Here is a 13,029-nt window from a genome sequence, read left to right as displayed (position 1 = left end):
TGGCAAAGCTGTGTGAAAAAATATTAGGCAGCTGTTAGTTATATTCATTGCATGTTTTTCCTGATTTACCCTTACCACATAATGTTAACTGAAAAAAGCAAGATACAAAATTATACATGGTACATAATTTAGATGGTTCCTTTTTCCTTAGTTATATAAAGTATATGTTATATATTTCAAAAGGAGGAGAAAGATACCAAAAAGATTGACAATGGTGAATTTATGAATAGTGAGATTTATGGGAAACATGTTTTCAATATTCTCTTCTATATTTTCCAAATTTAAAAAAATGTGTACTCCTTATATTTTTGCATGCTATTACCTTTTTATATTGTAAAAATAGTATGTAAAAATTATATAATATTTAACATTATGGCATCATATAGATGAGAAAGTAAATGTCTCTCTTCACCAAACAGGATGTGAAAAAAAAAAGAAAAGAAAAATAAAAGAAAGTAAACTTCCCTTATAATCCTACTATTCCAAAAATAAATGCTACTAATGGTTTGGTGCATAATCCACTAAGAACTTTCTTCTTTCTATACATAGTAAGTACATATTTATAGCAAATGTAAATTTCCTTGATTTTTTTTTTACTACTATGGTTATATATATAGCAAAGATAAATATTTATAGTAACATTTTTACATAATTGATATAAAAATGTTATAAATAATGCTAACATACAACCTTCTATGTATATTTTTTTGACCATAAGCCCTGGTCATAGAATACTTTTCTAAAAGTAAAAATGCTTGCTGGAGTTTATAAACATTTTTCATTTTAACAGATATCAATAAAATACCCTGAAAAAGATATTACATTCTCACAGGAGTGGCTCACTTTGACAAGAGCATACTTTATTAATCTTTGTAACCTTTTTCAGTCTAATAGATCAAAATGTACTTGTTTTGTTTCACAGTTAGAAAAGTACGAAAATAGGGAAAGTAAATTTACTTTTATTGTTGATTTTTCAATAGTAATCATATTCTCCATTCAATCTACAATGTAACCACTCTATTCTAGAATTCATAAATTTCATCCAAAAACAGTACAAAGAAAAAAGGAGTTAAAATCAAATAAAAACAAAGCTTACTTTCCTACTATTTTCTCTCTATATATATTTTTGTAATTAAAATTAAAGTATTTTTAAAGTAGCTAAATACATTTTTAAAAGGAATTATTTATCAACTAATTGGAGGAGGAATTTAAAAAATCCTGTACTGAAAACTCAGGTTTCCTAAACACACAAACAAATAAGAAACACATAAAATGCATCTCCCCAAGGAATTTAATGCAGAATACCACAAACATGCCACTTTTCCTTTTCCAAACTAACCCTCGAATCTGAAGCACTCTCTTTTCCCTCTCTCTCAGAAGTCTTCTGGACCTACGATTTAAATAGGCCTTCAATTTATTGAAGGACTCATTGAAAAAAAAATTTGAATAAATTTCCTCTGGTTCATATCCCAAATATATACCATTTAATGTTTGGTCTCACATTATTAGGAAAGAGTTAATCTAAATCTAAATCTTATCTAGTAAATATCACATACCATTTCAAGGCAGCAGTTCATAACGACAAAAGAGAGTTTAGTTAAGAGATAGTGTTTTTAAGTTTCAGACTCTAAAAGTGAATTACATTGCTCTTAAATGAAGTCCTAACAATATTAGAAGCTAATGAATTTATTTTAATACCATATGCAAATCTCCAGAAGGTATAACACATTTGGGTCCTAGTAACTTGACAGCTATTAGTCTGAAGTATCGTCATCCCTCCGAATTGGCGAGGGATTGGTTCCAGGATCCCCTTCAAATACCAAAATCTGCAGATGCTCAAGTCTCTTATATAAAATGGCTTAGTATTTGCTTATAACATATGCAAATTCTTCCATATTCTTTAAATCACCCTAGATTACTTATAATACGTAATACAATGCCTACACATGACCTCATTTATATGCTTTCAATACAGTAGTTTGTGCACGGCAATTTAAGTTTTGCTTTTTGGAACTTTATGGCATCTTTCCCCCCAAATATTTTTGATCTACAATTGGTTTAATCCAGGAATGCAGAACCCAAGGACATGAAGGACCAAGTGTAAATTAGTGAGCACTTGACTTGCATATGCTGAAAAATGGCTTGTTTCAAATTATTCATAGAACAATGGATCAACTGTTAGGCAACACTGTTATTTTTAACTAAATTTAGTCAATAATATTTACTGGCCTATATGCTGAGCATCATACTAGGTCTTGAAAAAATAATATGAATAATAAATAGTCCCTTCCCTTGAGGAGTTCACACTTCCACTAGGGAGGCGGCTATGGTGCATAACTTCAAGACATGGTAAGTATGATTAGAGAGATAGAAATGGACAAAGTGCCAGGTGAACAATAAGGACAAAATAACTGGGCAGAACAGTGAAACTTCAGAGGAAAGGACTTTTAAAGCAGGAATATGTTAACCTTAAACTGAAGTGAAGTAGGATAGAATGGGGCATTAAAAACAGAGAGAATAGTACGTGCAAAGGCCCGAAGTCATGAAGGACCTGAAACATTTGACAAACAATGTTGAGTCTCATTACATATTTTTTAAATTAGGAAATGTTCATAAATTACATGAAAAAAAAAGCCAAACAACCTAGCCATATAATTCTTTGGATTTCTAATCATTATTATTAGTAAAAACCATCTAGTTAAGCAACATTCACAGATGTACTTACTTATAATAGTGTTCCCAGAGATTTCTGTATCTTCCTTGACCTGACATGTCAAACACTGTAAATGACAAACTACAAAAAGAAGCAAAGCATGACTACATTATAAACTAAAGCATAACTTTTACTTAAAATTTTAAATTATTTACAATCAAAGAAATTACCCTTCATATGCAATATTCAACATGTGCCAATTTATAAGTAAAAGTTCTATGAAATAAATGTATTAATATAAACACAATTTTGCAATAAATAACATAAAAAACTTCTTTGCTAGTGAAGTTATCAGAGTTTGTCTAAACTCTAAATTCTGAAAAATAAACCAGCCATAGTGGTTAGAAACACTTTAATACCTATGAGATTCTGAAACAACAAATTACTTTATCTAAGGGTAGGAAGAATGACCAGGTAGACCTAATATTGTTATTTTTCACTAGCAACTTTTTTGTTAAGGGATAAAGTGGATTACCTGGATGATTTGAATTTCTCTATGCTGAATCCTATTGTTGGAAGGATATTTTGAGATTGAGCCTTTAAGAGAAAAGACAAAGTTCAGAAATTTACAATTACCAGAGATGAGTTTTCCTCAAGTTAAAGTATCCAGATTTTCAGTTTCTAAAATCTGTCACTAAGGAGATGATAGGATTTAACAAAGTTATATAATTTTTTCAATAGGATCACTCTGTGTGAATTCTTTATAGAAGTTTAAGGTTTACTAATTATGAATCTGCATAATATTAATTCACATTTGTGGCTTGTGGCATGCTACCAAGGACATAAGCGTTTGTTTTATAAGTGGTTTAATAAGTGGTTTTTTTTTTTTGAGATAGAGTCTCACTCTGTCACCCAGGCTGGAGAGCAGTGGCACAATCTCGGCTCACTGCAAGCTCCACCTCCCGGCTTCACACCATTCTCCTGCCTCAGCCTCCCGAGTAGCTGGGACTACAGGCGCCCGCCACCATGCCTGGCTAATTTTTTGTATTTTTAGTGGAGACAGGGTTTCACCGTGTTAGCCAGGATGGTCTCAATCTCCTAACCTTGTGATCTGCCCGCCCTGGGCTCCCAAAGTGCTGGGATTACAGGAGTGAGCCACCGCGCCTGGCATACTTTCTAATCTTTCAACACATACTTGAGTTTGTATATGTTCCAGACTGCCCTCATGTGTAGATGGTTCCTGCCTTTATGGAGTTTACAAGCTAGAAGATGTAAATAGAACACAATTTTGAGCAGAGATAAGTGCAAAAATAAATGTTTTGCGGGTGGGAGGCAACAGAAAGGGGCTGGAAGGTGGCATGGAAGAAAAGTGCTCAGGAATGGTCTCTCTGAGGAGGGGCCATCTGACCCAGGAGTGAATGACAGGAGGGGAAGAACCATGACAAGTTATTGACAAAGAACAGTCCAGTCAGAGAAATCTGTCAGTGCAATGATTCTGAGGAAGGAAGGAACTTGCCACTGAGGAAATGCAGAAAGCCTAAATGTCTCAAGTGCATCGGGTAAGATAAAGAGTGATATGTTGAGGTAAGGGCTTGAAGGCAATGGTAGGGAATTCTGCGTGGAGAAGAGATTGAAAGGGGGCTAGAGTACAGCAGGAGACATGTTGACAAATCCCACTGACAATTAAAATGTATTATACTAGCAATCTAACTTGTTAAATGCCTCCTAGCACTTTCATCAGAAAAACTATTCCTCTGTTTGAATAAAAATATATCTACTTTCTGATCCAGATGCCTAGAAATTATTATTGACTCCTCCCTTTTTTTACATTCTTTATGTAATCATTCTCTAAGCTTTTTGGTTCTATCTCACTAACTTAGTTCAGACCCTTATCATTTCTTGCTTTGAATTACTGTACCAGCCTCCTAATTGCTCTTACTTGCCTCTGCTACCTTGAACAAGTTACTTAATTTTTCTAAGCCTGGTTTTCTCAAATGTGAAATATATTATTATTATCCTTTACTCATAAACTTATCATGATAAGTAAATAAGTTAATGGATGTAAAATAGTCAACACAGTAAATGCTCAACAAATGTCTGATATTATTATAATTACATGCTCACTGATTTCAGTCTCTTCCCCAATTCTTCCCATATTGTCACTATAACTTTAAAAAAAACTTCCCTTCAGTTCATCTTGTTGCTTTTATAAAAAAACAGTATTAGAGGGGAAAATTTTGCCTCACACTATTACATTCACTCTGGTAGTCTACTTCCGGGAAATTTAAATTCAAGGAAAGACAGAAGCTCAAAATTCACTGGAGCTTGGTCACTTTAATAGCACGGTAATGCACTAGTAGAAAGGCCCTCCAGAGCTGCCCTTGTTTTGCCTTTCTGAAGTTTGTTTACTTAGCTTTTTCCTTTTCCTTCTATCCATTCCAAGATCTGATCTAGTATTTTTCCAAAAATATATTTTTGTTTATGTAAGACAAAATTCATTTCCTGCCACTAAGATTCCTGCCTCATACCTTGGGTTTCCTTCATTTCAGAACAACCTTTGCAATAAGAAGTTTCCTAAGTTTTAATGTTCCCCCAACTTCATTATTTTGATTTTAAGGGCTTTAAATGTGCCAATCATGTGAAAAAATCATCAGCTACTACTATGAGGAAAAAGACACCAATAACAAAATAGGAAGCTAAAGTTTAAAGAAGTCTCAAAAAATGTATATTAAAATAGCAACCCTGTCTTCACTGAATTATAATTAGAACATTTCCCTAGCGTCCCCATGATCACCTAACTTCTTCACAAACTCTTTTTTATTTCCAGAGAAACTTGCTATTTTACTTGTAGGAATAAAATTCATAAATTTTCTTTTCTTTCCATCACTTCAAAAGTTCTAGCAGAAAGTAATCAGGAAAAAAAAGAAACTTCACAAATTAATCAGGGTAGAACAAGATATGTGAGCAATTGCTTCCAGACTGAAGTGGAACTCATTTTCCTCCAACATATTCCAAAAGATAGTTTACAATATCAATCTCCCTCTGCTCTATCCAAGGACAAATACATTTGGTTATTCTGAAAATTGGACAGGGAATGGCACAAAGTAAACAAAGAGTATAGGAATTACAGTCAGCCCTCTGTATCTATAGCTTCTAAATCCACAGATTTAGCCAACATGAATTGAAAATAATAATTTAAAAAAGATTACTATTTAACAATAAAAATATTACAAATGTATAAATACAATAAACACTATTTACATAGTATTTACATTGTATTAAAGTATTATTAGTAATCTAGAGATGATTTAAGGTATACAGGAGGATGTGCATAAGTTATATGCAAATACTATACCATTTTATATAGGTAGGAGGGTGGAAGGGGGTGGGTGGGAATGTGTGTCCTGGAACAAATCTCCTGTGGTTATCATATTGCCTTAGTGGAACAAAACATTCTGAGACAGTTCAAGGATAAACCAACATAAACAGGAACAGATTAAGATTTCTGAGAGAGATCCTATTTGGTTAGTTTCATTAAGTCTGATAAAAATGATATCCTTGGTGGTATCAATCATAATCCCCTGGCCAAAACTAAATATTAAAAAATCATCCATCAATCTACTCATCCAAAGTGCCAAGCATTATTCTAGGTATCTGGGATTCACTGCTGAAGAAGAGAAAAATCTATGCTCGTTTATAATGGGAGAAATTTAATAAGCCAGTTATCAAATGAATATGCAAGTTATCAACTGAACAATTTTAGATTGTTTTAAATTTTAAGAATAAGGGTGGCCAGGCACGGAGGCTCACGCCTGTAATCCCAGCACTTTGGGAGGGCAAGGCGGGTAGGTCACCTCAGGTTATGAGTTCAAGACCAGCCTGGCCAACATGGTGAAACCTCGTCTCTACTAAAAATACAAAAAAAGTAGTGGGGTGTGGTGGCGCGTGCCTGTAATCCCAGCTACTCAGGAGACTGAGGTAGCAGAATCACTTGAACCCGGGAAATGGAGGTTGCAATGAGCCAAGATTGTGCCACTGCACTCCAGCCTGGGTGACAGAGCCAGACCCTGTCTCAAAAAAATAAATAAATAAATAAACAAAAAGAATAAGGGTAACATCACCAAAATGAAGTAGAAGCAAGAAGCAATTAGGCTTCACTATCTCCCACAGAAAACCAAAAACAAATATCCAGTACTAAGATTAGCACAAGTAATATCCCTTAAGAAAGGAAGAAAGGAAAAGAGGAGCTACAAAACAACAAGAGAAAAATTAACTAAATGGCAATAGTAAGTCCTTACCTATCAGTAATAGTATTAAATGTAAATGAACTACATTCTTCAATTAGAAGACACAGAGTGGCTGAATGGATTAAAAAAAAATAAGACCCAACTATGTGCTTTCCACAAAAAACTCATTTCATCTATGAAGATACGCACAGGCTGAAAACAAAATGGATAAAGACATTCCATGTAAATGAAAACCAACAAACAGCAAGATTAACTATACTCATATCAGATAAAACAGATTACAAGTCAAAGACTATAAAAAGAGACAAAGTAAATCACTATATGAGGAAAAAGGAGTAAATTCAGAATGAGAATATAACAATTGTAAATATATGTGCCTCCAACATGGGAACACCGTATATATTAACCAAACATTAATAGAGCTAAAGGGTGAGAAAGACTGCAATACAATAACAGCAGAGGACTTCAACACCCCATTCTCAGTAATAGACAGATCATTCAGACAGAAAAATCAACAACAAAAGAAATCCAAGTTAAACTGAACTCTAGACCAAATGGACCTAATAAACATTTATGGAACATTCCATCCAACAGCTGCAGAATATACATTATCTTCATCATCAAATGGAACATTCTCTAAAATAGATCATATGTTAGGCAACAAAACCAATCTCAACAAATTTTAAAAGGTAGAGATCATATCAAGTATCTTTTCTAACCACAATGGAATAAAACTAGAAATCAATAACGAGAGGAACTCTGGAAACTATAAAAACACATGGAAATTAACATGCTTCCTAATATTCAATGGGTGAATGAAGAAATTAAGAAGGAAATTCAAAAGTTCTTTGTGATGGTTAATACTAAGTGTCAATTTGATTGGATTGAAGGATGCAAAGTATTGATCCTGGGTGTGTCTGTGAGGGTGCTGCTAAAGGAGATTAACATTTGAGTCACTGTGCTGGGAACAATCACCTTAATCTGGGTGGGAACAATCTAATCAGCTGCCAGTGTGGCCAGAATATATAAAGCAGGCAAAAAAAAAACCTGAAAAGGCTAGGCTGGCTTAGCCTCCCAGCCTACATCTTTCTACCGTGCTGGATGCTTCCTGCCCTTGAACATCAGACTTCAAGTTCTTCAGTTTTGGGACTCGGACCGGTTTCCTTGCTCCTCAGCATGCAGATGGTATATTGTGGGACTCTGTGATCACGTGAGTTAATACTACTTAATAAACTCCCCTTTATATGTATATCTATCTATCCTATTAGTTCTGTCCTTCTAGAGGACCCTGACTAATATAGATTTTGGTACCAGGAGTGGTTCTAGAGGAACAGAATATTAAGGATGGAGTTCTTTCATTGGTTTTGGGGTTTCTGGAGTTGGCTGCTTAATATGATTAGACCCCAAAATGCTAAGGACTCTACTTTTAATAGTATGGAGAACACTGATAGTCCTTGGCATGAACTGTTTAGAGAGTTATGCAAAATAAATGCATTTGACACTCTTGATTCACTGCTCGTGAGCGGTAAGTAGTTTAGTGACTCTATACATAACACCTTTGACTATATGTGGAGAACCAAGGAACATAATGAAGTTGGTTGGTTGCTCTTAAGTTCACTGGACAAAGTAATGAAAGAAAATTATGAACTCAGGGATTGTAACTCCCAGCTTCAGAAGCACATACTGAGCCTCAAAGCTGCTAAGACTGCCCTGAGTGAGAGTCTTATCTCCTGTAGAGAAAGAGCTGAAATTGTGGAAAAACAGGCACAAGCTCTTATATCAGTTGCTGACCTGCAATGAAAGGTGCATGCACAGCCTCGCCAGGTACCTACTGTTGAAGTGAGGGCATCGACTGGAAAAGAGTGGGACTCTGCAACTTGGAATGGGGATGTGTGGGAGGACCCTGATGAAGCTGGGGACACCAAGCTTGTAAACTCTGATGAACCTCATTTTGCCAGAAGAAACAGCTTCCCCATTCCCAGTAGTGGCAACATCCCCTCCCCGACCCATGCTGCCATCAGCCTTTCCACCTTTGTCTGAGGAGATAAACCCTGCGCTGCCTGGGACAACAGTGATGGCCTCCCCTGAGGCAGTTGCCAGGCAAGATAATGTTGATTCTCCTCAAGAGTCACCCTCAATACCCCCGCCTGCTTCTAGAATCCCGGGGGGATTCTAAACTAAAATCCCGGAATAACTAAACTATAACTAAAATCCTGAGGGGGCCCCAGAGGTAAGGTTGAGAGTGTGATCCATGAGGTGGTGCACTACACTCAAAAAGAACTGCTCGAGTTTTCTAATTTATATAAACAGTAATCTGGAGAACAGGCTCCTCCTACCTTTAAGTCAACAAGCTAAGAAGGGAGTTAGTGTTGGCTGGGGTGACTATCCGGGACTATCAAGATGAAATCAGACTATCACTCCACAACGGAGGTAAGGAAGAGTATGTATGGAATATAGGAGATCCATTAGGGCATCTCTTTGTATTACCATGCCCTGTGATTAAGGTCAATGGGAAACTACAACAGCCCAATCTGGCAGGACTACATATGGACCAGACCCTCCAGGAATGAAGGTTTGGGTCACTCCACCAGGAAAAACAAACAAACAAACAAACAAAAAACAGCACCTGCTGAGGTGCCTGCTGAAGGCAAAGGGAATACAGAATAGGTAGTAGAAGAAGGTAGTCATCAATACCAGCTGTGACCACATGACCAGTTACAGAAACAAAGACTGTAACTGCCATGAGTATTTCCTCCTTTTGTTAAAAACATGTTTGTGTACATATAAACTTGTACTATGAAAATATATTCATTTTATTTTCTTTTTCCTTTATCATGTGACATAAGATTTATTAACTTCATTTCAGCATTTAAATACTGTTGACTTTATGTAATAGCATTTGGGTTGGGGATTGGTATATTTCCGGTTGTACGAAGGATAGTTGTATTATGTTAGGCATAATTATGACCTTATTATTGTCCTTATTTGAACATTATGTATGATCTCAGGAGATGTGTATTGACAAGGGGTGGACTTGTGATGGTTAATACTGAGTGTCAACTTGATTGGATTGAGTGATACAAAGTATTGATCCTGGGTGTGTCTGTGAGGGTGCTGCCAAAGGAGATTAATATTTGAGTCAGTGGGCTGGGAAAGGCAGACCACCCTTAATCTGGCTGAGTACCATCTAATCAGCTGCCAGTGCGGCCAGAATATATAAAGCAGGCAGAAAAATGTGAAAAGGTAAACTGGCTTAGCCTCCCAGCCTACGTCTTTCTCCCATGCTGGATGCTTCCTGTCCTTGAACATCGGACTCCAAGTTCTTCAGTTTTGTGACTCAGACTGGCTTCCTTGCTCCTCAGCCTGCAGACAGACTATTGTGGAGCCTTGTGACTGTGTGAGTTAATACCACTTAAGAAACTCCCCTTTATATATATCTATCCTATTAGTTCTGTCCCTCTAGAGAACCCTGACTAATACATTCTTAAATGAAAAGGGAAATACAACATACCAAAATCTATGGATACTGCAAAACCAGTACTAACCAAGAAGTTTATAGCAATAAACACATACATCAAAAAAGTAGCAGCCAGGCGTGGTGGCTCACACCTGTAATTCCAGCACTTTGGGAGGCTGAGGTGGGCAGATCACCAGAGGTCGGAGTTTGAGACCAGCCTGACCAACATGGAGAAACCCCATCTCTACTAAAAATACAAAATTAGCAGGGCATGGTGGTGCATGCCTATAATCCCAGCTACTCGGGAGGCTGAGGCAGGAGAATCGCTCGAACCCGGGAGGCAGAGGTTGTAGTGAGCCGAGATCACACCATTGCACTCCAGCCTGGGCGACAAGTGCGAAACTCCATCTCAAAAAAAAAAAAAAAAAAAAAGTAACAAGCCTTCAAATAACCCAATGATGCACCTCGAACAACCAGAAAAGGAAGAACAAATCTAAACCAAAATTAATAGAAGGAAATAAATAAAGATCATAACAAAAATAAATGAAAGTGAGACTAAAAACATACAAAAGATCAAAGAATCAAAAAGTTGGCTTTTTGAAATTATAAAATTGAGAAGACATTAGATAAACTAGGAAAAAAAAAAAGAGGATCCAAATAAATGAAATTAGAACTTAAGAATGAGAAATAACAACTGATACCACAGAAATACAAGGGATTATTAGAGATTATTATGAAAAACTACATGCCAACAAATTGGATAACATAGAAGTGGATAAATTGCCGGACACATTCAACCTACTGAGATTGAACTATGGAAAAATAAAATACCTGAACAGGCCAATAATGAGTAAGGAGATCAAAGCACTAATATAAAGTCTTCCATTAAAGAAAATATTAGGACCTGATGGCTTCACTATGGAATTCTACCAAACATTTAAAAAACAAATACTAATTCAACTCAAACGATCCCAAAAAGTAAAGAGAAGGAAACACTTCCAAACTCATTTTACAAAACTGGCATTAATCTGACACCGAAACTAGTCAGGAATACAATGATAAAACTACAGGCCAATATCCCTCATGAACATAGATGCAAAAATCTTCAACAAAATGCTAGCAAAACTGAATCTAACAATCTATTAAAAAGTTCATTCACCATGATCAGTAGGATTCATCCCAGGGATGCAAGGATGGTTCAACATACACAAATCAATATACGAGCCCATAAGATTAATAGTATCAAGGACAAAACCACATGATCATTTAAATAGACGTTGAAAAAACTTTTGATAAAATTCAACCTCTCTTTATGACAAAAACTCTCAACAAATTGGATTAAAAGAACCATACCTCAAACAATAAAGGCCAAATAAATGACAAAACCATGGCTAATATACTAATATTATACTGGTGGAGCTAATATACTGAATAGAGAAAAACTAAAAGCCTTTCCTCTAAACCTGGATCAAGACAAGGATGTTCATTTTCACCACTTTTACTCAAAAACAATACTAGAAGTTCCAGCCAGAGCAATTAGGCAAGAAAAATGAAGGTCATCAGTATTGGAAAGAAATAACTCAAATTATCCTTGTTTGCAGATGACATGTTCTTATATTTAGAAAAACCTGAAGACTCTACCAAAAATACTGTTAGAACTGATAAAGAGATTCAGTTAAGTTTCAGGATACAAAAGTCCACATATAAAAATCAGTAGCATTTATATACACCAAGAACAAACAATCTGAAAATGAAATCAAGAAAGTAATCCCATATATAATAGCTATAAAAAATATAAAATACTTAAGAATAAATCCAACCAAAGATCTCTACAATTAAAACTATAAAATATTGATAAAATAAATTGAAGAGGACACAAAAACATGAAAAGCTATTCTATCTATGCTCATGGATTAAAAGAATTATCACAGTTAAAATATCTATACCACCTGAAGAGATTAACAGAGTCAATGCAATCCCTATCAAAATACCAATAACATTCACAGAAATATAAAAAGAATCCTAAAATTTATATGAAACCATAAAAGACCCCAAATAGCCAAAATAATCCTGAACAAAAAGTACAAAGTTGGAGGTACCACACTATCTGACTTCAAACTATACTACAAAGCCATGATAACCAAAACAGCATAGTTTTGGCATAAACACACACACACACAGACCAACAGAAGAGAACAGAGAAGCCAGAAATAAATCCATGTATTTACATCCAACTCATTTTCCAAAAAGACATCCAAGAACATACATTGGGAAAAGGATAGTCTTATGATGCTGGAACACTGGATAACCACATGTAGAAGACTGAAACTAGACCCCTATCTCCCACCATATACAAAAGTCAACTAAAAATGGATTAAAGACTTAAATCTAAGACCCAAAACTATCAAAGTACTAGGAGAAAACACAGGGAAAATGCTTCAGGACACTGATTTGGGCAGTAAGACCTCAGAAGCACATGTAACAAAAGCAAAAATAGACAAATGGGACTATATCAAGCTACAAAGCTTCTACACAGCAAAGGAAACAATCAACAAAGTGAAGAGATAATCTACAGAATTACAGAAAATATTTACATAATATCCACTCAACAAAGGATTAATAACCAGAATACAGAAGGAACTCAATTCAGTAGCAAGGAAAAACAAAACACA

General features: G+C 35.4%; 1 protein-coding gene across 16 annotated transcripts in view; it reads right to left on the bottom strand.

Moving 5' to 3' along the window:
• Positions 1 to 13,029, bottom strand: part of ARL6 (ADP ribosylation factor like GTPase 6) — a 55,220-nt gene that overhangs the window by 24,226 nt on the left and 17,965 nt on the right. For all 16 annotated transcript variants that reach the window (XR_008955383.2, XR_008624786.3, XR_004670635.4 and 13 more), the window contains 2 exons: positions 3,189 to 3,250; positions 2,726 to 2,794 (listed from right to left, as the gene is read on the bottom strand). Coding sequence is in view for 11 of the 16 variants with exons in the window: in XM_057301839.2 (XP_057157822.1) it covers positions 2,726 to 2,794; positions 3,189 to 3,250 (131 nt within the window). In the remaining 5 variants the exon portion in view is untranslated. The remainder of the gene's footprint in view (positions 1 to 2,725; positions 2,795 to 3,188; positions 3,251 to 13,029) is intronic.

This window comes from Pan paniscus, chromosome 2 (genome assembly GCF_029289425.2).
Source record: "Pan paniscus chromosome 2, NHGRI_mPanPan1-v2.0_pri, whole genome shotgun sequence".
Lineage (NCBI taxonomy): Eukaryota > Metazoa > Chordata > Mammalia > Primates > Hominidae > Pan > Pan paniscus.
The sequence above is the reverse complement of the archived record's forward strand: the minus strand, read 5'-3'. Positions and strand labels throughout refer to the sequence as shown.